General features: G+C 34.2%; 1 protein-coding gene across 14 annotated transcripts in view; it reads left to right on the top strand.

Moving 5' to 3' along the window:
• LOC127832026 (transcription factor Sox-13-like) overlaps nucleotides 1–24,723 on the top strand; it is a 169,559-nt gene that overhangs the window by 130,008 nt on the left and 14,828 nt on the right. For 13 of the 14 annotated variants that reach the window (XM_052357239.1, XM_052357188.1, XM_052357215.1 and 10 more), the window contains 2 exons: nucleotides 5,773–6,358; nucleotides 9,223–9,268. In XM_052357239.1, coding sequence (XP_052213199.1) covers nucleotides 5,777–6,358; nucleotides 9,223–9,268 — 628 coding nt within the window. In that variant the 5' untranslated portion in view covers nucleotides 5,773–5,776. Of the gene's footprint in view, nucleotides 1–5,772; nucleotides 6,359–9,222; nucleotides 9,269–23,646; nucleotides 24,012–24,723 lie in introns of those variants that run through there. The other variant, XM_052357256.1, reaches the window with a different exon arrangement.

The raw sequence follows: 24,723 nt of genomic DNA, 5'->3' as shown, positions 1-24,723 counted from the left end.
AGTGCATAGTTGACCACATTTTGTTCTCTGGGCCTTATGAAATGTCAATAAACAAATTGCTTGTTATTCTATTGTATAGTATTGCTATCACTAAATTTGTTAATGTAATGTTACATTTAAAGTGTAACATTTTTCTGAGTAATCTACACATTTCCCAAAAGAGAATTCATTTCACATCTATAGTTTTGATACAAAGTCTTATTCTTGACAACTTTACTTAGTAATAATTAACATTCATCTTTTAAATGATCTTCTGGGTAATGACTTACCTTAAACAATAACAGTTCATCTTGATAAAACAGAAAAATATTGAAAATAATATTCAAAGAGAGCATGCAATAATTTTCATATCATAGGAAAAACAACTGTCAATAATGGCATAGCAGACTTAAATAGAAATATAGAAAACAAACCAAATGTTTTGTGTCATTAATTTAATAAGCAGATGGAAGTTTTTGCTATGCTGAGTGCCTATCAAAGATTCTGATTTCTGTTGGGGCATCCAATGTCAACAAATGATAGCAAATGATAGCAAATGAATCACATTGAAATGGGCATTACTTATTGGACTCGGTAGGGAAAGGCCCGTAAAGACTTTTAATGGGAACCCCAAACAAATGCTTTGTTCCATTTACATCTGCTGTGCATAAAAACAAAATGCTGCAACTGCAAACAAAACTGAACAGTTTGATTTGTATTTTGTTTGTTTGTGAGTTTATATTTATCATATAATGACAGCCGTGCCTAAATATGAGGGATAAATCTGTTTTCAATCAGAACACAATGGGTCTCAAACATCGGGACTGCAATGGTAAAATGCTTTTGTACTCTTGTAATTAGTTATTTGGTCTCCTTTGTTGAATTATTGATGGTATGAACACACATTATTTCATTTTTAGAAAGACATTTTTTACTGAGATGTGCGCATTGAAAATCATCATTGAAAAGAGACAATAAAAATGGATTTATTGTCCATTTATTCTATTGCAGAATGTGTAGGACCATGTGACAATTCTTTATATAGAATAAACGACTGAGGCCTTTGGTCTGTGATGACAATTAATATCTTTAGGCTTATTTAAACTTAATAAAATGTCCATTACTCCATCAAATCTGTCTGGATTGTTTTGTTCAATGGCACATTTTGACAAATGTTAATTCTTTGATGTACACATGCATTTACAGTTGGCAGACAAAACAAAAACATTTATTAGAAAATCATTATAATTTTATTATACAAGATTTTAAGGAGTGTACTACAGTTTGAAAAGATGCTGTAGCCAAGAAAACAAACAAACATAGCACATACATTTTTCAATGTCACTTCAAGCCAAAACTTGCTGAATCAAAATTGATGGTGCATTGCCAAATAATCACATGGCCGTAAAACAAATGTATGACGCTTATGACTGGGTGAATAGATTTCACTTAATCCTAGCATGCCTCAAAGATTCATAAATCAGCTTCTTTTGTGCCTGGTTTCATTTATTTATTGACTGTTTACTAGTTATTTTTGACAAAATAGGAGGCCCTTCTATGCAGCAGTTTCAAACCTTGGTCTACTTTATGTCTGCGTGCATGATAAAATTAGCAATTTGACGTACATTATTTGTTAAGATTTTTAAAATGTTTGGTGGAAATGTATTGCCATATAAGTCACACGCTGGGAAAATATGGCTTAATGCATGTGCATAAAATTGTAGTCTCAGAAAAGCCTGTGAGGACTGCATGGGCTTATCTGGAATAAAACTCTATGAACATGCATTAAGCCTGTGAGGACTGCATGGGCTTATCTGGAATAAAGCTCTATGTACATGCATTAAGCCTGTGAGGACTGCATGGGCTTATCTGGAATAAAACTCTATGTACATGCATTAAGCCTGTGAGGACTGCATGGGCTTATCTGGAATAAAGCTCTATGTACATGCATTAAGCCTGTGAGGACTGCATGGGCTTATCTGGAATAAAACTCTATGTACATGCATTTAGCCTGTGAGGACTGCATGGGCTTATCTGGAATAAAGCTCTATGTACATGCATTAAGCCTGTGAGGACTGCATGGGCTTATCTGGAATAAAGCTCTATGTACATGCATTTAGCCTGTGAGGACTGCATGGGCTTATCTGGAATAAAGCTCTATGTACATGCATTAAGCCTGTGAGGACTGCATGGACTTATCTGGAATAAAGCTCTATGTACATGCATTAAGCCTGTGAGGACTGCATGGGCTTATCTGGAATAAAGCTCTATGTACATGCATTAAGCCTGTGAGGACTGCACAGGCTTATCTGGAATAAAGCTCTATGTACATGCATTAAGCCTGTGAGGACTTCATGGGCTTATCTGGAATAAAGCTCTATGTACATGCATTAAGCCTGTGAGGACTGCATGGGCTTATCTGGAATAAAGCTCTATGTACATGCATTAAGCCTGTGAGGACTGCATGGGCTTATCTGGAATAAAACTCTATGTACATGCATTAAGCCTGTGAGGACTTCATGGGCTTATCTGGAATAAAGCTCTATGTACATGCATTAAGCCTGTGAGGACTACACGGGCTTATCTGGAATAAAGCTCTATGTACATGCATTAAGCCTGTGAGGACTGCACGGGCTTATCTGGAATAAAGCTCTATGTACATGCATTAAGCCTATGAGGACTGCACGGGCTTATCTGGAATAAAGCTCTATGTACATGCATTAAGCCTGTGAGGACTGCACGGGCTTATCTGGATTGATGTTCTATGCACATGCATTAAGCCTGGTTTTCCCTACCCCCCTGTTCACACATGGACGCTGCTTCTACTACGATCAAAGTGTGCCAGAAAAAGTGGCCGATCGTGACAAATCGCGGGAGAAAAGTAGTGGAGTCTTCATAAGAGCAGTATGATCGCGGTAGAGTCTTTATGATTGGAGAGCTCTACGCTCTTGCAACGCTTATTTTGAACTCAAAACAAGTGTAGTGGGATCGAAATGAAGACCATAATTTGCCAAATTGCTCGATTTAGACTCAGAATGGCCTTGATCCATTCCTATCCAAACCTTTTTAAGATCGTGGCTTGATCAGAATGATCGTTGTAAAGTCGCAGCTCTGTGGGAACAGGGGGTCAACAAGGCTCCTATATTGATATAAAACACCCTTGTACTACTGAGGGTTATACATTCTTGAGACTTTAAGTGTCAGCTTGACTTATTGTATCTGGCAAAGAATATGCAGGCAGCATTTACACTTCTTTCAATACTGATGTTCTTTTACAATAATTTATCAGTCAAAAGAACGCTTGGTAACATGTGTCCAAAGTCATGGCGAAATAAATTTTGAATATAATATAATAAAATGTGAAATACGAAAGTAAGAAGGTTCTTCCTGTAGAGGCAATAATACAATTATGCCAATGACGCCTTATGGCTCGAAATGAACGCTTTGAGCATTACAGCTCACATGATATTCATATATCATGCAGGTTATTTCAACAATGTCGCATCCCTACGCGCCTCATCTTGCTTTAATTTTTGATGAGGTGAGTCTATTTCAAAGCTTAATCCGTTTATTGAAAACGATTCTCCATCAACAAAAGAGAATGACTTCAAATGCACAGTACGATACCACAATTGAGCCCAGCTCCATTATACAATGACAATACCCTGGGCGGGAACTATGGACTGTGGGGTGTGAAGGACTCTATTGAAATGGGTGAATAAGTTATATTAATATGAGAGATGGAAAATGTTTTGAAGAAATAATTATAATAGCATTGTGGTCCTTTTTAGATAGGCCTGTATACAACTGCTTACTTGAAAAGAAAGTCAATTTAAAAGCTGTTGTGTGAAATTATTCATATATTGCCTGTGATGTTATAAACTTTGTTATTAGCATCACAACTTTCAGTTTTGATTGTGGCTTTGATATGGTTTGTCAATGTGCTTATGTTTATTGTGTTTTGTGCCATTGGAAATAAAAATAGAGAGCACCTTGGATTAGGATTACACCGCTTGACTTAAAGAAAAGGAGGTAATACTTTTATCATGCGCAAAATAAAAATAAAATAGTTGTTAGCTATTTTCTATTAACATTTATAAAAGTATAGAAATCTTATTGTACCATTTTAAAAGTTATAAACTATAAATTGGGAATCAAATAAAACAAATATTGTGACAAATACCCGTATTTAAAAGGTGATTATGTTCATGCGAGCTCAGTACCTCTTTTCTTGCATCTGATCCTTGAAAGGAAATATGGGATTATAACCTCATGTGCACAGATAGCTGATGCGCCCATTTTTACTTGTAAGGGACATAATGTTTAGTATTATATTTAAGAAAAAATAAATAGTACCATGGTATGTATGCATTAAAAACGTCATTTTTGACCATGTAGTAATCAGTGTCATTAAAATAACAAAACAGTGACTAAACCTGCGAGACAAGTTTGAAATGAGTTTCATCCATCAAATATCAGTAAAGACTGAACTGTTCTCTAGCCTTTCTAAAGCCAATACATTTCAAATAAGGCATATTGTTCATAGCTTCGTGATGAAACATTGCAAGTTAATTGATTATTAATTTGCTTCAAATGCCCCTACATACATTACATGCTGCAGTTGACAAGATCTTGTCAAAGTTTTGACAGATGAACATTAGATTAGTGCTCAAGTACAAAATGTAGCTGTTATTATTTATCATACTTATTTGAAAATTGCCACTAGCCCTATAAAATAATGATGAAGAAATGACAATTAAACCCCTTGGGGGAACAAACAGATAATAAAGGCAATTAAAGGAAGTATCGCTAAATAATTAATACAATTTCCTTACATATTTCGTGAAATACTTATCCTTTACCTCTTTGTTTACAATTTTATTGTGCATTAGACCATGTGTATTGATTGCAATTAGAGAAATAATTTAAGTTTCTTGTATTTTTTATAAATAAGCATAGGTGATCCTTTAAAAAATAATTATTAAAACGTGTGTGATTTAATTTATGGAATTGTTTGTCTAATAAGGTAGGGTATTAGAAATGTCAAGTGTATTTTGTAGTTATTATAATAAAAAATTATTAACTGTTCATATAAAAAACAATTTAAGAAAGCTTTTTCAATTAAAAGTATTGTTTTTCTAGTTTGTATATATTGCTTTGTATAAATAAATAAATGAATTGATAAATTAATTAAATTATTAACAAAATAAAAATAAATAAAAATAGTATAACTGTTTTCCTAAAATACCTACCTAAAATGCAATCATCTACCATCTGATCAGAGTAGTTACAATATTTTATGATGCCTTATCATCACATTTCTCAAGGCAACTGCTATGGATACTCTGCTTTGAAGGATGGTTATTTATACAAGTTGCTTTAGAACAATAATATCTTTATGTTTTAATGAAAATTATCATAAACTTCATCTTGTGATGACGGATGCAGCAGTTTCCCTCTTGTTAGCTTACAGTGTGCAAGAACGCATTTCAACCCAGCAGAATATAAAGCTTGTGCAGTAAAATTCTTTCGTGGAAAAAAATTAAAATATAGAGATTGTATGATTAATATTGTATATAAACATTTTTCAAAATAAGATAAACAGTTGCCTGCATTGAATTTTTAGAAGGTGGGAACCAAAGCAAATGCATCGTTTGTCACGTAACTTTTTTGACACTAAGGAATGAAGAAAATATGCGACCCCAGTTCTGCATTTATTATTTGTGACTTGTTTGTGATACACATTACAAACTGGACCTACTTAACTTTAAAATTCACTGTTTGTATCCACAGGAGCATGTCTTCAAAGCGTAAGAACACGCCAACAAAACTTCCAAGAGACGACGTCGTAACTGAACGACCAATCTGCAACACCTTACCTCAGGGCACACATTTTGATTTCATGCGGGCCATTGACTTCCAAACCCCACTCCACATCAGTGACAACCACAGAACGTCCAACGGCGTAGACAGCCCTGACTCTGACTCCAGCAGCTACGAAAGAGATCGCCCTACCAACAAGAAACAGAGAATACTGCAGAGCGTTCGTAACAGTTCTGATTCCGACTCCGATAGAGAAAGCAGCCCTCACACAAACAATAATTCAACAAAACTCGGTAATTTCGGGTTGCATAAAAAATCCATGGAAAGCGTATTGCGTCGTCTTGGTTCACACAAAGCTTGCGAAGGCCTCAGTGATCAGGAATACATCAATAGCTGTCTGGAGATGTCGTCCCAGAAAGCGGGTGCAGACATGCAGATGTTCTATAACATTCAGAAACTGCTCAGTGATTCCACAGTGCAGGACAAGGAGAAGAAGTTGGGGGAAATGATTGCTCAGCTGCAGACCATTCGAGAGAACATCAGGAAAGAAAAGCAGGTATGTTCACAAGTTTTAGACTCTGAAAAAAAACACGGTAAGAAATTTAAATGTAAACAAATCCACTATGCAAGTGTGACAGCCATAAATATATCAAGGCATTCAGATTTATTTTATCAATTTTTTATTTATTTGGATAGACGAATTTGAGACGGTATTTTAATTTTATTGATTTGTTGTTATGGGAATACATCTGAGAATTATGTACTTTGTGCAGCTGTCTTTTGTCTTTTTATCATTCAAACAGAATTAACTGAAAACAACATATGCAACAAAATGCCAGATTTTTTTTGTTTTGTTTTGGTGCAACCTGTCATGAGCAGAGCATTGAATGAAAGGTATTATTGAATGAAATTCTACAGAAATACTGAAAATAACTGAATGAGCAAATGGTATTTGTCTTTTATTACCTCCTTGAATGCCAGGCTCAGGTGCATATATTACAAGGCACTCTTTTTTTAATGCACCTGTACAATAGTTATCTTGAAAACAGAGGCAGTCTTACAATAATGTAACCTCCCAAATTGCAGTGATAATAATGATATTTTGAAATTGCCATGCCAAAGAGATAACCCCACTCTACAATGTCTGCATAGTTGAACGAATTGGAATTTAATGTTTCCGTTTTGTTGTTTGAATTACTATTGCTCCAGTGGATTGCTTTCTGGTCTAGATATGACTTAAGTGGAGAGATTTCTACCATAAGGTTGCAGTGGATTGTTGGTGATAGGTAATCTTGGTGAGAGCTGGTTAAGGTGTTCCATGACCCATAATTCACATTAAGAGATGCAAGATTCGTACATGGGCACCTTCACTCAAATATGGCAATGCTCAAAAATTGGAATTGGGTTGCCCAGAAAACAGCTCATATATTTTTTATTTTATGATATCAGTTAAAAAATATTTACCTTTAATATCAAGTTTCTGTAACATGGTCAGTGATATTAGTACTAGCCTGGTTTTATTGAAAGAAAAAGGAAAAAGGAGTGCAATAGAAATTTAAAATGCAAATTGAAAAGCAAATTAATTTTATCACTTTTTCTGTATTTATCCCTTATTCTCATTGTATCGGCCCTCCTCATTGTATGTTGACTTTTAAGAAAACCCATAAAGAAGTGCTGGAAAGTTAATGTTTTTTCAATTTAGAAGTTGTTATTTATTTTATGGTTATCAATGACTATTATGATTTCCGATGTTCATTGGAAAGGAGGTCGTGTTTATTCCATGCTATGATTTTCAAATTATGGAACATACAATAATGTTAGTTTATTAATGGATTAATAATAGCTTTATCAAAATTTAATGTTTTATATGCAGATTATTTTTTAATAAAAAAAAAATATTTACAAGACCAACATGAAAAAGAGTTACTTTATTTGCAATAAGATGCAAGTTATAGAGCAAGCACATGCGCATAGTAACAATTTTTAGCAACCAATCAGAAGGGTCAATATTATGAGAACCATTGTCCATGATTCAATTACTACAGTGAGCTAAATCTATTTTATATGCAGTTTTTTGTTGTCATATAAGAATACACATTTTACTATAGATTGATATATAACAAATGCATGTTTTTGTAATTGTTCACTCCCACAATTTGTATGTTTTTGTGAAGAGGGCTGATACTTTGGATAGACATGATATGAATTGATATTTTACTCAAATGGGAAAACCTATTGCTTTGGAAAGCCATTGAGAACATTAAACATGCAGAATATTTAAATTTAAATAGTAACAACAACTATTTGTTTAGTTTCTAATTGGCAATTTTCATTGGCTATTTTATAAAATATTGTGCAACTAGCTTGTGTCAGAGTAATTTTAAAATGCCATTAATTGCATTGAACAAATTGAAGGCATCTTAGGAACTACCTCCTGTGTTTTGGCATCCCAGATTGGCTCAACTCTCTGACAAGTTCAAGACAACAGCTCAATCTCTGATTTTCCTCTGAAATTATCCAAAATTGAAATTTATAGCACATAAAAATTGGTTTGACACCAGAGTACTGTAGAGGTCATGGGAGTCAGAATAATGACTTCTCCTCAAATTAATGATGATGTCTGCAGATACCCTATTCTTTGTTTTGTGTCTCAACCATGTGGTGATGATTTTATTCCTTGATTGTGGATGGGGCACATTCAGCGTGTGATTGATTAGGGACCCTAATTTGATCTGATTTAATGAGCGTTCTATTGGATTCTAATTGTAAATAATAGAGGTATCATGAATTTATGTGAAATGCAGGGGGCAGCTAGTAGTTGATCCAGAACTGTTTAGGATTACTTCTGTTTGATTTGGTAATGAATCCAAGAAATTTTGAACCAGTCATAAAACATTTGATAGACCACATGCATGACCAAGAAATCATAAATCTTGGGAAAGGAGCAAAAAACGGGCATGCAAGAGATTATTGGTAAAAATGTGAAAACTAATATGATAAGCCCAATTAAATTTTCTCTTAATGTTGTGCCAAGTTCTTTATTCTGATCTGGATTTATTAAAATAAATTGGCCAGTTAGACACTATAATTTGCATAATGAAACATTCCATGGTTCAAAAGTTATGAACAATTGTGAGCTTCTTTATCATGTCTTGGCAATAAGTAGCTGAAAACAATATCAAATTTGGCTTATGTTATGGAATTGTTAGCAGTGCTTGATAAACAATTTGGAACTAAGATATATACTATTGGTAGATTTATGTGTATAAAACCATATTACAATAAATAGATTTTTGTCATTTATTATGTTAAAATTTCGGCATTGTATCCTTTTTTAGTAAAACCTTAAAAAGAATATCATACTAGCAACAATTGCTTTTTTTTCTGTAAACAAATACTTATAAATACATTTTATTTTAGAGCTCAGAAGAGAGGTCACCCAGTCCTGAAAATGGCAGCCATGATGGTAAGCTTGAATTTCGTTTATAAAAAAAGAAATATGACCGTGCTCTGTAAAAAGGGGTTTAATACATAAAGTGTTGTCCCAGATTAGCCTGTAGGGGTTTAATGCATGTGCATAAAGTGTTGTCTCAGATTAGTCCGTGTAGTCTGCAGGGGTTTAATGCATGTGCATAAAGTGTTGTCCCAGATTAGTCCGTGTAGTCTGCAGAAGATAATCAGGGACAAAACTTTCCGCCTAAACTGGAATTTTGCTGAGAAGAGACTCTCTGTTAACAAAAAATATCATTTGCACAGGCTTATCTGGGATGACACTTTACGCACATGCATTAAACTCCCTTTTCACTGGGCACACCTGTAAGTTTGAAAAAGATAGACGGCGTGGATTGTGGTCAGTGTTGATGAACGTTCAAATGTTATATCTATGCCTTTTTTCTGGGCAGTTCTTAGCTGCATCACACGCAAATCAATTACGGGAGGTTGCGCCAGATTTCGTGGCTTATTTCACTTTGTAAGATATTATTGATGAGATAACTATATTTTACAGAATAGAAAAAACACAAGAACAATGAAAATAAAAAAGCATATACAGCATGTTTCTACTCCGAAATTTTTCAGGCCTTTACCGGTGGGAAATTTTATATTCAAATTTATTAGTAGCTTACAAAGGTCAGCCAAAGTTAACAGCTGGGTTAAACAGCTATGCCGAATTATGTACCTTTAATTGGTGAACCTTACATTTCAGGGTGGTATTTATTGTAGCAAAGGAAGGTTTTCAGTACTATAAAAAAATACAAGAAAGGTATCGCATAATTATTATTATCAAATGATCATATTCATTTTGGTTTAAATATGAACAAAAACATTTGAAATTCTCATATCACCAGTGTTGGAAACCATTTAATAGCTTGGAAGTATTTGTGACGTCTCATTTGCAGAACAAAACCTGAGCATTTCAACTGCTTTTAGAAGGCCATAAAAACTGAACCTGTTATGTGGCTGGATTCTTTCTGAGTCTTGCAAGCTTATCGCCTATCTCAGAGATAATCTCGTGTGGAACATCTCAACTCCTTGTTCTTTCACTAACCTGGCAACTATTGCTGGTAACAAGTTGATTTGCTGCTGGTTCCTGTATGCTTTAATGTTGAAGTTTTATTTAAAGACCTTTCTATCTTGTATATATAAGAAAATTATGATTGTTGGATAAAAAATTATTTGTCTGAAGCTTTTTTGATAAACTCAAGATTGGTTATCATTTCATTTTGTTTAAACCCTTAAACCAAACATGAATTGATGTGCAATACATTCATACCCAAAAATCTATTTTATTTTTTTTCAAATTGTTTCTTTAAAACAACATGTTGATTTTCACAAATTTTCCTAAGTTGCAATAAAAGTTGTTGCCTTTGATCCCATGGTGAAATTTATGATGTGCAGAAAAAAGTCATTTGCACACACCTATAGGGTCCCATATAATGTAAACAAAATGTCTTCTTCAAAGCTTAGACTACGCCCATTTTGTCGTGTTAACGATGGTGGGTAGGGCCATATTTAATGTGCTCCAGTTATTGTTCAAAAGTCCAGTTAGCCGGAATGTATTTCTTTGTAAGCCTGGTAATAAGAAAACCAGCATGCAGTATAATTGCCAGCCTGTACTGTGTATGTGATTGAGTACACCCAACAATAACAGTACCATCATCAAGTTCACAATTGGAGAAGTTCAAATCTATTAGTGTGCAGAGTTTCTGTCTAATTCATTATTGCTATTTAGCAATTTAACTAATTCCGCTTTCTTCAAGGTTGTGCTATGGCAGCTTGTTGTACCGAACAATAATTTCCCACAATTCCAGTGAATGTAGACAATTAGCTGGCTCATTGCAGTTGTTGGGGTCTGTTTTCAGTTTCTAAGTACGCTTTTCAAGCCTTGGAAGTGTGTTTTCCTTCTAAGCAGCAAAGTCGCTGAACCGTCGGATAGCATCAATTTTCAATGTCAAAGAAAAGGAAATCTGCTGAAACATGGCTTGATCTTGTTTTATTATGTGTGCCTCTTGTGTGCTGGAATTTTCAGCATTTTTGTCATTGCAGATTTAAATTTATGAAGATTATTATCCCCCCCATAGGCGGAGGGATATTGTTTTGGCGATTTCCGTCCATCCGTTCGTCCGTCTGTCTTTCCGTCCGTCTTTCCGTTCGTCCATCCGTCCAGCACTTTGTGTCCAGAGCCATATCTTGGAAGTGCTTTTGCGGATTTCATTGAAACTTGGTATGAGTATATATATGGATAAGAGGATGATGCACGCCAAATGGCACTGTACACCATCTGTTAATAACGGAGTTATGGCCCTTTGTGCTTTGGCGGATTTCATTGAAACTTGGTATGAGTATATATATGGATAAGAGGATGATGCACGCCAAATGGCATTGTACACCATCTGATAATAACAGAGTTATTGCCCTTTGTATCTTGAAAAAATGTTTTTTGTGTGTCCAGAGCCATATCTTGGAAGTGCTTTGGCGGATTTCATTGAAACTTTGTATTAGTGTTCAGAAGCATATTGGTGGGGATATCAATTCAACAAATTTGCTTGTTTTTGTTGATGATCGCAAAGAAAAGTGCTGAAGCTGAGACTGGTTTCAGTATAATTAGGACATGTGTCTATTTTTCCACTATAGAATATTTAGTCCCATAACTTTGTGTTTTTTACTCGACCTTAACTACTGGTTGAGTCTTGTTTAAAAATGCGACTAGTTTCAGCAGAACCCTGGCCAATTGTCTTTTTCTACTGTAGAATTATGTAGTGTATTTGTCTGTGTGCATGTGTTGTGGACACATCAGCTGAGTGTCCGTAACACATTTAAAGTTAATAATAGTTGTTTTTATTTTATCAAAATTGTGTTGAGGATATATAACTATATCTTTATCAAATAATGGTGAGAAGGATATGTTATGCAGATCCAAAATGTAATGTATAATAATAATAGTTACAAATTGTTGCTTCAATTATTATTTTCTGTGCATAAAAAAATACAAGATTGACATTAAAAGCGGATCAAAATTATAAAATTTGGCATATACGTATTATTATTATGGTATTTTAATAAAAGAAATATTTTTTCAACTGAGATGTAATAACATAAATCACGACGTCACATTGTAAATGGAAAGGCATCTATCTATATAAGTATCTGTTTTTTACCCATTTGCCTTATCAAAACTATAATCATCAATGCAACCTCCATGAAAGCAAAATATGCCAGTTTTTCTTCCACATATGATATTTATTTATGTTGTTTCCTAATCAAACCTGTTAACAATGAAATTGACACAATCTTGGTAACACCACCACCTTGTCATTTTGGCTTAGGAAAGTAGCCTTCTGGCTTGGGGGAATGAATGATGACTGTAGTTGATTGCAAACCAGTGTTCACCTTGTTCTCAAATTAGTGAAATCATCTTTGGTAATCAGTTATCTCTCCATTGAGTGACAGGACAATTGCTTACTAACAACTGTTGCTTGCCTTTGTTCAACGGAATGCCACAGTGTCCTAGTGAAAACAAATCTGCTTTTTATATAACAGAACAAAACCTTGATGTGTTTTCAGTATGTTTTTGAAAATTAAGGCCACGACTTTTTTTTTTATTGGTTTACAAAAATTATTTTGAAAATGGTCCATCGGGCGGTCGAAAAAAAAAAAAAAAAAAAAACATCATTGGAAAAAAAAGTTAATGCTAATAACATCAGAACAAAGACAACATATCTTTTATAACCTTAACACAGAGACAAAAAATCAAATTATGCAATGAAACACATCTATATCTTCAAATGAAATGAGTCCTAACAGCACCTTATGTAACATCAGGCAATTTTAAACACTCCATTACATGACATGCGTTCTTCTCCCATTAAAACGAAAAACTGCGCTTCATTTCCATAATTGGATGCGCACCATTACGCAATGCGATGCCCGTTGCATAAATCTTATATAAGATAAACTACTCATACACAAATTACCCGGTATGTGTTTGCTCTTACTCGACTTATGAGATCGTACATGAAAAAAAAATCGAGGTAGATCGATCCATGCGTCATCGCGGTAATGTTTGTCAAAGTTGTTGTTGTCATGAAAACTCGTTGATTTACAACGCAAAACGTCTTATTTGAACTGACGCGAATTAATTTAATCATATTTGTCAACTTCGCTTTTGCTTTATTTTGATAATTTAATCCAAAGTTTAATGTTAGCAAGTGTTTTTTTTACTGGAATTGTAAACAAGGAGTCAGTTAACGTCTTCCGAAAATGTGCAGTCTGTGTGAATTGACAGTTTGACGTCATCAAAGGAAAGCCGCTTTCTGTCGGAAGCAATAAAGCGACAAATTTCGCGCCGAAAAAATTGGCTTCCTTTGTCTAGCAATCAACATGCCGAACCAATCGTGTGTTTGTTTCTCAATTGCAATCCTCCAATTTAATAAAAGCACGTGCATAGCTCCGCCTTCGAATCTTTTGCAGAGAACGGAGGCGGAGTTTAACGGTTAATTGAGCTAGTGTTTTACACAAGTTGAGTTCCGATTTGCCGAAGTTACTCGGCCCTAAGCATTGAAACGACAAATACATTTATCAATGATTTTCCGAGATATACCGATTTGTTCCGATTTCCAAACTTTCTGTACAGTTCCTATAAACTATGGCGGACGTGTTTACAAAATTCCTAAACACATATATCGTAAATAATGGCAGTGTTTTATTGGATTATTTATACTTATTATCAAATACTATCGGGTTTGTTAATATAATTAACATGTTAAACAATATATTTGCGTCACAGACACGGAAATAAATTTTGATGGGGTCGACATTTGACTGACGCTGATTTTCTTATTGTCTGTAATTTTTACCCGAAATAAATTTTGAGAAGTGCCCATAAAAGGACTGGTACATAATGTGTCACATTGCAAAATATCCCGATCTCTGCAATATAATTATGTGAACCAATCGTTGATTGTACTTACTTGATTTTATTCGCAACCGTACTCAAACCGGATCGTTTTTTTCTCATTTCGCTCATTTTGAAGTGCGGTCGGGAATAAAATATTTAAAAAAAAGACGATTTTCCGATTTTATTTTTTTTCCCATTTTCCAAAAATTAGGGTCGGCGGTTTTGTAAACCAAGAAATATAAAAGTCGTGGCCTAATGAGTTTCGTCAGTGGCGTTATTTTTGCTGGAAAATGTTTTCTTGGCTGCTAGGTTATCAGAACTAATTGTTGAGCAAATAAAGTTTAGCTCTTTGCCTCCAGTCAAACTAGGCTGTCCGACTAGTGCAGTGGTTGGTACACTTGCTTTTTACTAAGTCATCGGGGGTTCAATTTCTGTTTTCGGCAGTATGTGACTTTGTTGATGGTTACAAACCATGCCAGACAGGTGGGGTTTCCTCCGGGTACTACCGCTTCCACCCACAATACAATACCACATAAATTTGAAAAATCTACAGTAACAACCAAATAGCTGGAAAATTGCAGCTATCATACATTCAACCGCACTTTAACTTTTGATATTCAGTAACCAGTCTTCTGTGGCCCATGAAATGGTTTAGTACTCACCTGTTCCATTTGAAGTCATAATATTGTTCGTATTGCCAGTTTTGAAACACATACGCAGAAAGACAATAAAAGTACCTTGACTGGTAAAGGTTTTACTTGACCGCAAATTTAGGATGGTCTAAAAATCAGCAAAAACTGTATTGTTTCAACATGTTAGCCTCAGTAGTTAGCGTCAGCCAGTTGTGGTATAACTCCTCCAATTTGTTGGCCAGGTACCTTTAAATCATCTTATCTTAACAGTGTAAGCATTGTTGGTTATTTCCAGTGACGAAAACAATGAAATAGGCGCCAGAGCTCAATAATAGAGATATATTCAATTTGGTTTGATTTAGGGATAACCAACTTGACTATCTTTACTTGTTTCCTGTTTTGCAAACTGTTGTGGAATAAAATGTTTCCCAAGGGAATATGGTCTTGCTTTAATCACTATGCTTAACTGAAAGTCTTATTCTGTATTAAAGGTTGATGTTTTACTTTAATCATAATAATCATAATAATAAGTTGGATATTCATGGACAACAGATCACACGGTGGTTGTTTGTCTGATTATTAGTGAGCTGAAGAGTTTTCAAGAACAACAACTCTTGTTAAAAAAACACTAAAATTAATAGTTTTCTATTAACATTATAATTCTCTTAACAAACAACAACAAGTATAAATGATCATTAACACAAAGATGAATTTAAATATTAACAGAATGTGAATTGATGTAAAGAAAGCAGATCTACTGTGAAACCATTTATTTCCGTCAGCACGAAATTTCGTCCTTTTTAAAAAAAAATGACTATTTCGTCAGCACTTAAATTCGTCCATTTCTGGTTTTGAAAAAAAAAGTGTTCGAATTGTTTGTAATGTTTGTAATACATGTAATACATGTAATATGCGGTTGCGAAAAAATTATGCTGGGGATAGAGGGGTGACACTTGGTAGTTACTTGCAGGAGGTGGGCCTTGTTTGGCATTTGCCAATTAATAAGTCTGTTATTTCAGGTGATAGTAACTGTCCCTTATTATTTATGTCATTGACACGTTCTATGTTATGATTAGTGGATACGTGGGACTGAATAACCGTTATCGAGTGTTTTAAACAATTTGTTCTATTATACGAAAGAGGATCTAGTTTGTTAAGTGTTGTTTTTTTCTGAATGGAGCGCTGCATTTATTGATAAACAACAGTATAAAATCTATAAAAAAAAAAAGTTTTTGTTATAAAAAAACCAAAGGTACGGATTTTTATGTATATGTACAAAAATAGTAGATGCAGTTAAAACCAAACAACCAAACGCAAATCAATATGTTCTTTATTAATTTGTAATAAAAGCGCAGAATATATTTAAGTCAGGTGTTGATCACACATCGTCATATTTTAATTGCGTTTAATAGTATTGTCTTTAATCCGGATTCGCCGTGTGTTGGCTGTATAATCTGCAACACCCCTGAAAAACACAATACACACAATGGGTAATAAAGTTGTTAACAATTAGCTCTAATCAACACTATTATACCTAAACGAAGTCGACGCATTCGATACAGCCTTATTGCATTGGCGTTTTACAGGAAATGTCAGTTGTCAGTACACTGTATAATGTACACCCCTTTGTGTCAAAACCGGATTTAACTTGAGTGCGAATAGTCGACTGTTTCATGTTCTTTGTATCAATACCATCCGGGTATCTGTACTATAAGTATACCAGTCTACAAACAAGGTGCCCCTTTCCGCATATGAGTATTCGGACGTTCAAAAAATTGACCTACAGTTTAGCGTTCACGCCGTCGAACGCATTAAGCAATATAACTCGGTTTTTTTTTCACTATTTCTTTACTTGCAAAAAATACTAGTGGCTTATAGCTTACCTTGCAATCTTTTTTTACTCGCATTTTGCGATTGTGCGAGTGTTAATTTCGAGCCCTGTGTATATGCGTGGATTACGCTGGATTTAAATGCCTCATGCCTACGGTAATTCAGTCTTATTTGTTTCAAATATGGGACATGATTGTTGGTTAGGATCTTGAATTCGTCCATCAGTCGAAGGACGAAAAAGATGAAAATTAATGTCTGACGAATAATAATGGTTTCACAGTATGCAGTGTCTTCCATATGCTAAGTGGCCAGTAAATTGATAAAGAACCACAACTGCATTCAGAGCTGTGTTTTACAAATTAGTTTGCAGGGGAGTTATTATCCTTGAAAAATATATGAGATAAATAGTTACTTACTCTATACTTAAATATACTAATTTTACTGCATTTTTATTTATTAAGTTAAAAGCATGCTGTCTAAAGTGAACTTATGCTCTGTGTTTGTGATACAATCACAATTTTATACGTATTTGTGTGTCTGAATGTGCTTGTATATGTAGGATGCACACTAAGAAGCTCACTTGATCATATATTAAAATTGTCTATTCTTTATGCACATACTGAAATTCTCTGTTTTGCTTTTGTAATTAATTAACTGAGGTCTTAGATCTGCCTTTAATGGCGATATGATTGACAAAAACAAGTTCATTGAAACTAAATTGCAATAGTTAATTAATGTTTTCTACAAATTTTCTTTTATAAATAAGACACATAGTTTTCTCCTAATAACTTTCTGTAAGTGATTACACTTCTTCCCTGATTGGGGTCGTTTTCTCACAGGATTTTCAAATCGCAATTACAACAGAAATAAAGGTATTGTCTTGTAGAAGTATCATTGGATCATAAAATTACAAAGATCAAAGATTTGTTTAAAGTTTCCTAATTATCCTGGTGCCAGGCGTCCATTGGAAAGTCTGAAGACTTGTCTAACAGCCTGTGGGGATTTATGCAAACATTTGCGCAAACATGTTCTCTTGTCGCACCAGCAATTGGTGAAATAATGCGGAAAACACCAATTTATATTATTATGTGTTGAAGAGGCAAATAAGCTTTAGCACTTAAACAGTAGTCGCTCGAAAGCCAGATTCAAGTGTATAGGTTTTTATGTTTCCGAAACAACATACTTGGTTGTATTGTCCGCAGCACTTCACGCCTTTCCAAATCCTGATTAATAACGCAATTATTTTCAGTGTTTGCATTCTGGTGGTGAACATGTCTTATTCTTTCTGAGAGATTTATTATTGGCCTCTTTAAGTTTAATGTGGTGTTTGGTCGAATTCCCACACATTTGAAAAAAGTGATATAAAGAATGAAAATAATGTCTAAAGTATAAATAACTGATATATTTGTTTTATAATAGTGTATTTAAGATGAATTATTTAAAGATATATATGATCACCTTTATTGCTATGTTACCCATTAAACAAATTAGTTATGATCAATGTTATCTAGGTATAGTATGTAAGGCTTCTATTACATGGTGAATAACTCAAATATCATTTAATTATAGCGTTAAATTACTTTGATCGCATTGTCAGGCATATTTATTGAAGTCATTCAGTGCATTGTTAATCAGATTTCATTCAATAAAATCAAGACAAGGCCATTTAAACATTAACATTGTCTGTATTTCCTTCTGAACCATCTTGACATTTTACATAAAGGGTATCTTTTAGCGATTTAATCAGATTTTGAAGAAACTTCTCTCCAATGTTTCTTTTTAAACTGTTAAAGTAACATTTTAAAACAAAAGTTTTGATTTTATCTTCAGTGCATTGTAGTTCAAACAAGATGTTACCATTGCTTATTGTTTCTGCAGCGTGTAAGGTTGTTTTTAGTAATTGTTAACCTAACACAGATAATTGCTGTAGATAATTCTGATTAGATTAACCGATGACACAATTGTACAAAGCAAATGTGTGGCTTAAAAAGAGGGATATGTCAGTAATGGAGACTCCTTAAATGCCATTATCTTTACTCCCGGTGCTTGTTTGTTTCTTGCTAATTTGTTTGCTCACTTTTATCTATCCATCATTTAAGCTGACAATGTTTGATTGAAGAACAAATATGAACAAGTGTAATTGTCATTATCTAAAGATGTGACAGAAATGTCACTTTATTAGCTTTTAATGGTGCCTCTTAACTCAGTAAAGCCTATATTTGGATTTTTTAGCGCAAAACTTACAATCTAAAGTGCTGAGTTGTCATAGTTTATTACATGTTTTACATGAAAAATATACTATTCAATATATTGCTATTGTTTGTGTATAATGCTGGAAATAATGCTGATGTGATTTTGTCATTTTTATGCCCCCGAAGGAGGGCATATAGTGATCTGTCCTTCCGTCACACTTTTCCGTTTAGGTTTCGAAAAATTCTTATAACTTCTATGTCGCTTCAGATGTAACCTTCATATTTGGTATACATGTGTATATGGACAAGGACTTTCAATACGCACAAAGATTTTGACCCCCTTGACCTTGAACTTTGGGTTCGCGTTTAGGTTTAGAAATCTGCGTTTAGGTTTTGAAAAAAGCGTTTTTCGGGGGCATATGTCTTCCGATGAAGACAGCTCTTGTTTTATCATACCCCGCCATAGGCGGAGGGATATTGTTTTGGCGTTGTCCGTCCATCCATCCATCTTTCCGTCCGTCCGGCACTTTTGTCCGGAGCCATATCTTGGAAGTGCTTTTGCGGATTTCATTCAAACTTGGTATGAGTATATATTTGGATAAGAGGATGATGCACGCCAAATGGCATTGTACACCATCTGTTAATAAGGGAGTTGTGGCCCTTTGTATCTTGAAAAAATGCTTTTTTGAGTGTCAAATGTAACAATATTGTGTCCAGAAGCATATTGGCGGGGATATCAATTCAACGAATTCGCTTGTTTTTATTAATTTTTAAATGTTATGTCCAGTGCTTTATGTGAAACATAAAACAAACAACAATTGAGACATAAAATGAAAAATATTTTTTGTTTTGCTAGTACAAGCTTTTGAATGTCTTTTGTTTACAATGGTCAATTCATAATAGTTTAATGGGGAAAAAATTAGAGGCACCTTTATGGTCACAGACAAATGAAAATGGCCTTTTGTGATGTTTATCAATCAATCGATGTCCAGGGCAGGCGCACAATGGGTCCCATCCATAAAAAGACAATGGGCCCCTTTAACAATTGATCCCTACTGAAATCATAACTTTAAGCCCATCCCATCAGGTAGGATCTAAGGTACTCAATCAGGCCCCATCAGTGTGTTGCCTATCTGATGTGGGGACCCAGTCAATGAGGACACACGGCTATTGTTCAAGTAAGACTCAAAAGTAACTAGAACCTATTGTTTCCATGTCCTTTTAAACACTGAATAACTTGCATTGTTTTAGGGACATTTAAAGGATGTCAATTTTTGTGTTCACTGAGCTTTAAATTCAGCTGAAATGAATTTTTCTTTTTTGATTGTTTGCGCATTGTCTTCAAATGTGCTGAAAACAAAAAGTGTGGAGAAGAATGAACTCATCTGTTTTATGGATCCTAGTATTTTCTTGGCCACTGGTTTCCATTCACTAAAACCATGAGAAAACGAGCCCTTTGCATTGGACTGGCACATCACAGTGCGCCACCATGGTCATCATGAATGGTCCTACCCTTCTGTGTACCACAGATCTCATCTGGCTTTTTGTTCCTTTGCTCATTCAATACTCCAACTGCTTTTGTCTTATTCACTTTTTTTTTTTTAAACTTCATTCATCAATGTTTTTGAGGGAAGGATGAATCATGCCTCTCTCTACACATCTGATGCCAGGAAACCAGGTTAAATAAAAAAATGTAGCGCATTGCCGATGTCACCATTATTTTCATTTCAATTATCATCATCGTCGTAACAACAATATCATCATTGTCTCTTTTGCATTATTAGGATCATCATCCTTGTTGACATCTTTGTCATTAGCATAACAATGATCAAAAAGCGTAAATGAAACTTCACTAAGTGGGAGAAGAGAGATAATATTACAAGGTATCAGCAAAACATGGCAAATATGAGTTACTAATATTTCGCCTACTATGAGATGGCAGTGTTGGTGCCTCCATTGAATGCCATGCACAATGATCCTTTTGAAGTGCAGCAGACACATCAACTCATACCACAATGTATGGATCAGACAAGTGAAAATTAGAGCATTGTCGGAGACAACTATGATTATAAACTAGATAACAATAGCTTGCTGAACACACCCATTTTGTGGTTCACCCAGTAAATAGTATTACTCACTGTTTAACAAGTGTCTTATTGTAGTTCCACATCAAATTATGTAAAATTTAGCTAAACAAAACTGTGCACTGCAATTTGTTTAAATTTAATACTGACTTTTGTGGCAGACATCATTATAATTATCTCCAGATACTGATGTTTTTACAATAACAGTGATGAATATATTTAATTTACTTACAATTAACCATTTAAAACAATATGTTACTAAATAGATTAATTGATAATAGATATCAGCAGTGTTTTGATTGTGTCTTCTTACATTGATAGTCTCTTTGTAGCCAAGTCTTTAGACAGCAAATTACGTAATATACACAACTGTTATTTTCTAACGCAGTAATATAATGCAGTTGTCAACATGACACTCAAGAACTTGTTGTATATTACAATTCCTGCTTCAAGTATCATTGTCATCCACTTCGCAATTGTGGTATCATATTCTTGTCATCACAAGTCACTGTCCAAGCATCATTGAGGTCTTCCCCCAAATGCCCTTTCCCTATCAAGATGACCTCAAGTGGACATGTGCCCTTAATCTGGTCCTTTGGCCCTTGACTGACCACAGAGAGAGAGGGAACACCAGAGGTGACCATATGACCAGCCCTCCTAACTAGCTATTGTCATGGAGGTGAGACATGGACTGGGAAGATGTGTCCCACACCATTGTTTGGCATCGATTTGTTTGATCTCTCACCTCAGAGCATTATGGCCAATGGTCTTATGATTAGTACAATACAGAACAACTGTAGGGGTGCCAGGAACAAGCCTGTGATTAGTGATTGTGACCAGCCAGTTTCAAGTACTCTATATGCTGCTGTTATTTGAATATTAAAATGGAATGGTTTGACCAATTTCTTCCAAGCTGTTTTATGGTAAAATATGCCTTTTTTTCTCTGACCCCATTTCATTGTGCTATTTATAATAAAGTTAATATTTGTGTTTCCATTCAACAGATATTATTTCACACTAATATTTTTTTTTTAGCAATGTCCAATGCAGTTTGTGAGACTGTCAGATTTTGGTTTGATAGTTGGCCCTTTAGTTCCTTGTTTGATCCCTGATTAAATTACAGTCACAACTTGGGGCTAAACAGATTTAAAATCAAGATAGACCAGACAATCTTGTTGTCCTGTATTTTTCTTTTAGATTATGATAAAAAGAATTAAACACTAACATCTTTATTTATCAATTTGTTTTCTTACCAGTCTATGGTAAAATAGTGCATTTTATATTAGAAACGTGTCCCTTATAAAAATCTAATGACTAATGTGATTTATAAAAAAAAAAAATTATTGTAATATTATGCTACTAAACTAACTCAAGATGTTATGCTAATTTTGAAAATAATTAAATAACACTACATTTATAATGCATTGTAGACAGTCATAAATGACACAATGCCTAATTTTTATTTATGATATAAATGATAAAATAGTTTAATTGACGGGACAATCAATATTTTATATTTCATTATAATTATGATGCTGTAATAATTGCTACATTTATGGATATTATACTAATCAAACTTAAGGAATATCTGGCAACAATGCATGGATAAGTAATATGATCGGTATTTAGTGATTTTATTGGGGCCATATTGTGTCAACAATACGCATGCAATAAATATGACACCAGGGTGTCAGTAATGCTCCACCCACTGGGAGATGCTGTTGTTAGGTGATAATTGTACAGGACAGTCACTACTGGCTAAAACACCTATAGGAATCATCTACATCCTACAGTTTTATTACTAGAAATAAATATTTGATATTATAGTATGTTAGGTATTGGTGTTATAAGATAAAAAATGTTAAATAATAAGCAAAAGATATTAAAAGTGAAAGTCAACTTGTAATTTTATAATATCATTAACTGTTGTTGGTTTCATTTTTTTCTACAAATTAAGACCCACTTGATAGATTGTAAAAATCTAAAATATATTACATCCGCACAGTGATTGGATTTGTAATAAATAATGTCAAAGTTCTGATGTACTGTTTCCATGCATTTTCATGTGGTCAGAGATGTATGTGCTCCAAATGGTTCTACAGAACTTGAAAACAATCTTGTTGAGTTGTAAGCACCGTATTAAGAGCCCTTCAACAATTACAGAAATAATTGAAAGAATATGGTGACAAAAAGGCAATATTTGACTAATGTCAACAACTTCCTTCCTTCGTGCCATTGTTGGTTCTTAAAAGATATGAATCAACAGTTAGATGAAACACCGCAGTTCCAATCACTGCGCAGTTTGTGAATGGAGATTATTATACTCAATGAAACATATTTTGATAACATGAGAATCATATTAAAAATAACGATTTCAGCAATTATTCCCATGCCTTTTCCTGTTTACTTAGTAGCAGACCTTGTTTGCAGGGTGTATGCAGGAGATGCTGCCACAGATCTGGCAAGGTGTTAAGTGACCCTGGTTTGTGTAACAGGCCTGTAGCTATAAGGTGTCAATTCATTGTAAAGTGAGGGGTCATATGGGGATACCTGGAGTTATCCCTAATCCACTTAGCTGGCTAATTGGATAACAAACACGTATTGTTGTAGCTTACTACAGGCTGGTTGCATGCCTGTCATCTTAGGAGAGGGGTGGAGCTAAGTACTGGTAGTTATGGTATAAGATTTCTTCCCAGCTCTTGACTTGCACATTCGCATCAATAGCTTTGCAAAACCACTTTGAGTTACGTTGTTTAGATGTGATGTTAATATAAGTGAGTAAAAAATATTTACTTAAAACAACTTTGTGAGGAATATATTGTTATTCAGAAAAGGACATTGTTATGTACTAAAGACTTAATATTTTGGGAGGTTAATATGCAGCAGTGACCAATCGGAGAGGAGTGTGATAGTTATTTTAAGTGAACTTAACAATACAGAGAAGATTGTAATACAATGGTGGCTAACAAATACTATGAGTATGGCGTGGAGCAACAGATTATGTACAATAGCTATGTTCAGCAGCAGCCATATCAGGCTTATCAGCAGCCACTGAAACCAATAGCAACATACTGTGGTAAGCAATCAGTTAAATAACACTTGTGTGGTTTTAAAACATGTATCACAGCTAAGGATATGTTTTGCGATTGACTATGAGTAAAATATTGTATGTTTAACTCTCAATGACGTTTAGGTGATACATCTTAATTAGTGGTTATAAGTCATAGTAGGATTACTAAAATACCTCATGAGATGAATATTTATAAACCATTAACAGGTACTTGTTGTAGCATATTGGGAAAGATATACAGACCTGAGTCTCTGCAATATAGCTGAAAGGAGCATAACAGTATAAGAGAATCATTTGGATGAAATTTTTCCAGCTCTTAGCTCTGGAAAAAATCTCAAAATAATAATACAGATTCTTCTTTTTAAAACATACACCAGTTGTTGTTTTAACTTGTTAATGGAAAGGACCTGGCCTACCATATTAGGGAAATAATTAATAAAAACTGAACAATAAAATTTACAATTTCAAATGTCGGAAAAATTGCGTAATTTTAAAGATTTTTAAGTGAGGGAAGGGACCTATGTAAGGTCTTAGTTAAAAATGGTAAAAAACCTGCAGATGTGATGTTTTCAGGAATACTTATTCAGAATTGTTTAAAAAAAAACACTCACATTTTGTCAATTGCTAATTTTGCATAACAATTAATGTATCCAGTGCTTAAAAATAACATGGGATTCCTTTTTCTCTTGAGCCTTAGAAACTTTATATTTAAATTAAA

This window comes from Dreissena polymorpha, chromosome 1 (assembly GCF_020536995.1).
Source record: "Dreissena polymorpha isolate Duluth1 chromosome 1, UMN_Dpol_1.0, whole genome shotgun sequence".
Classification (NCBI taxonomy): Eukaryota; Metazoa; Mollusca; class Bivalvia; order Myida; family Dreissenidae; genus Dreissena; species Dreissena polymorpha.
The sequence above is the reverse complement of the archived record's forward strand: the minus strand, read 5'-3'. Positions and strand labels throughout refer to the sequence as shown.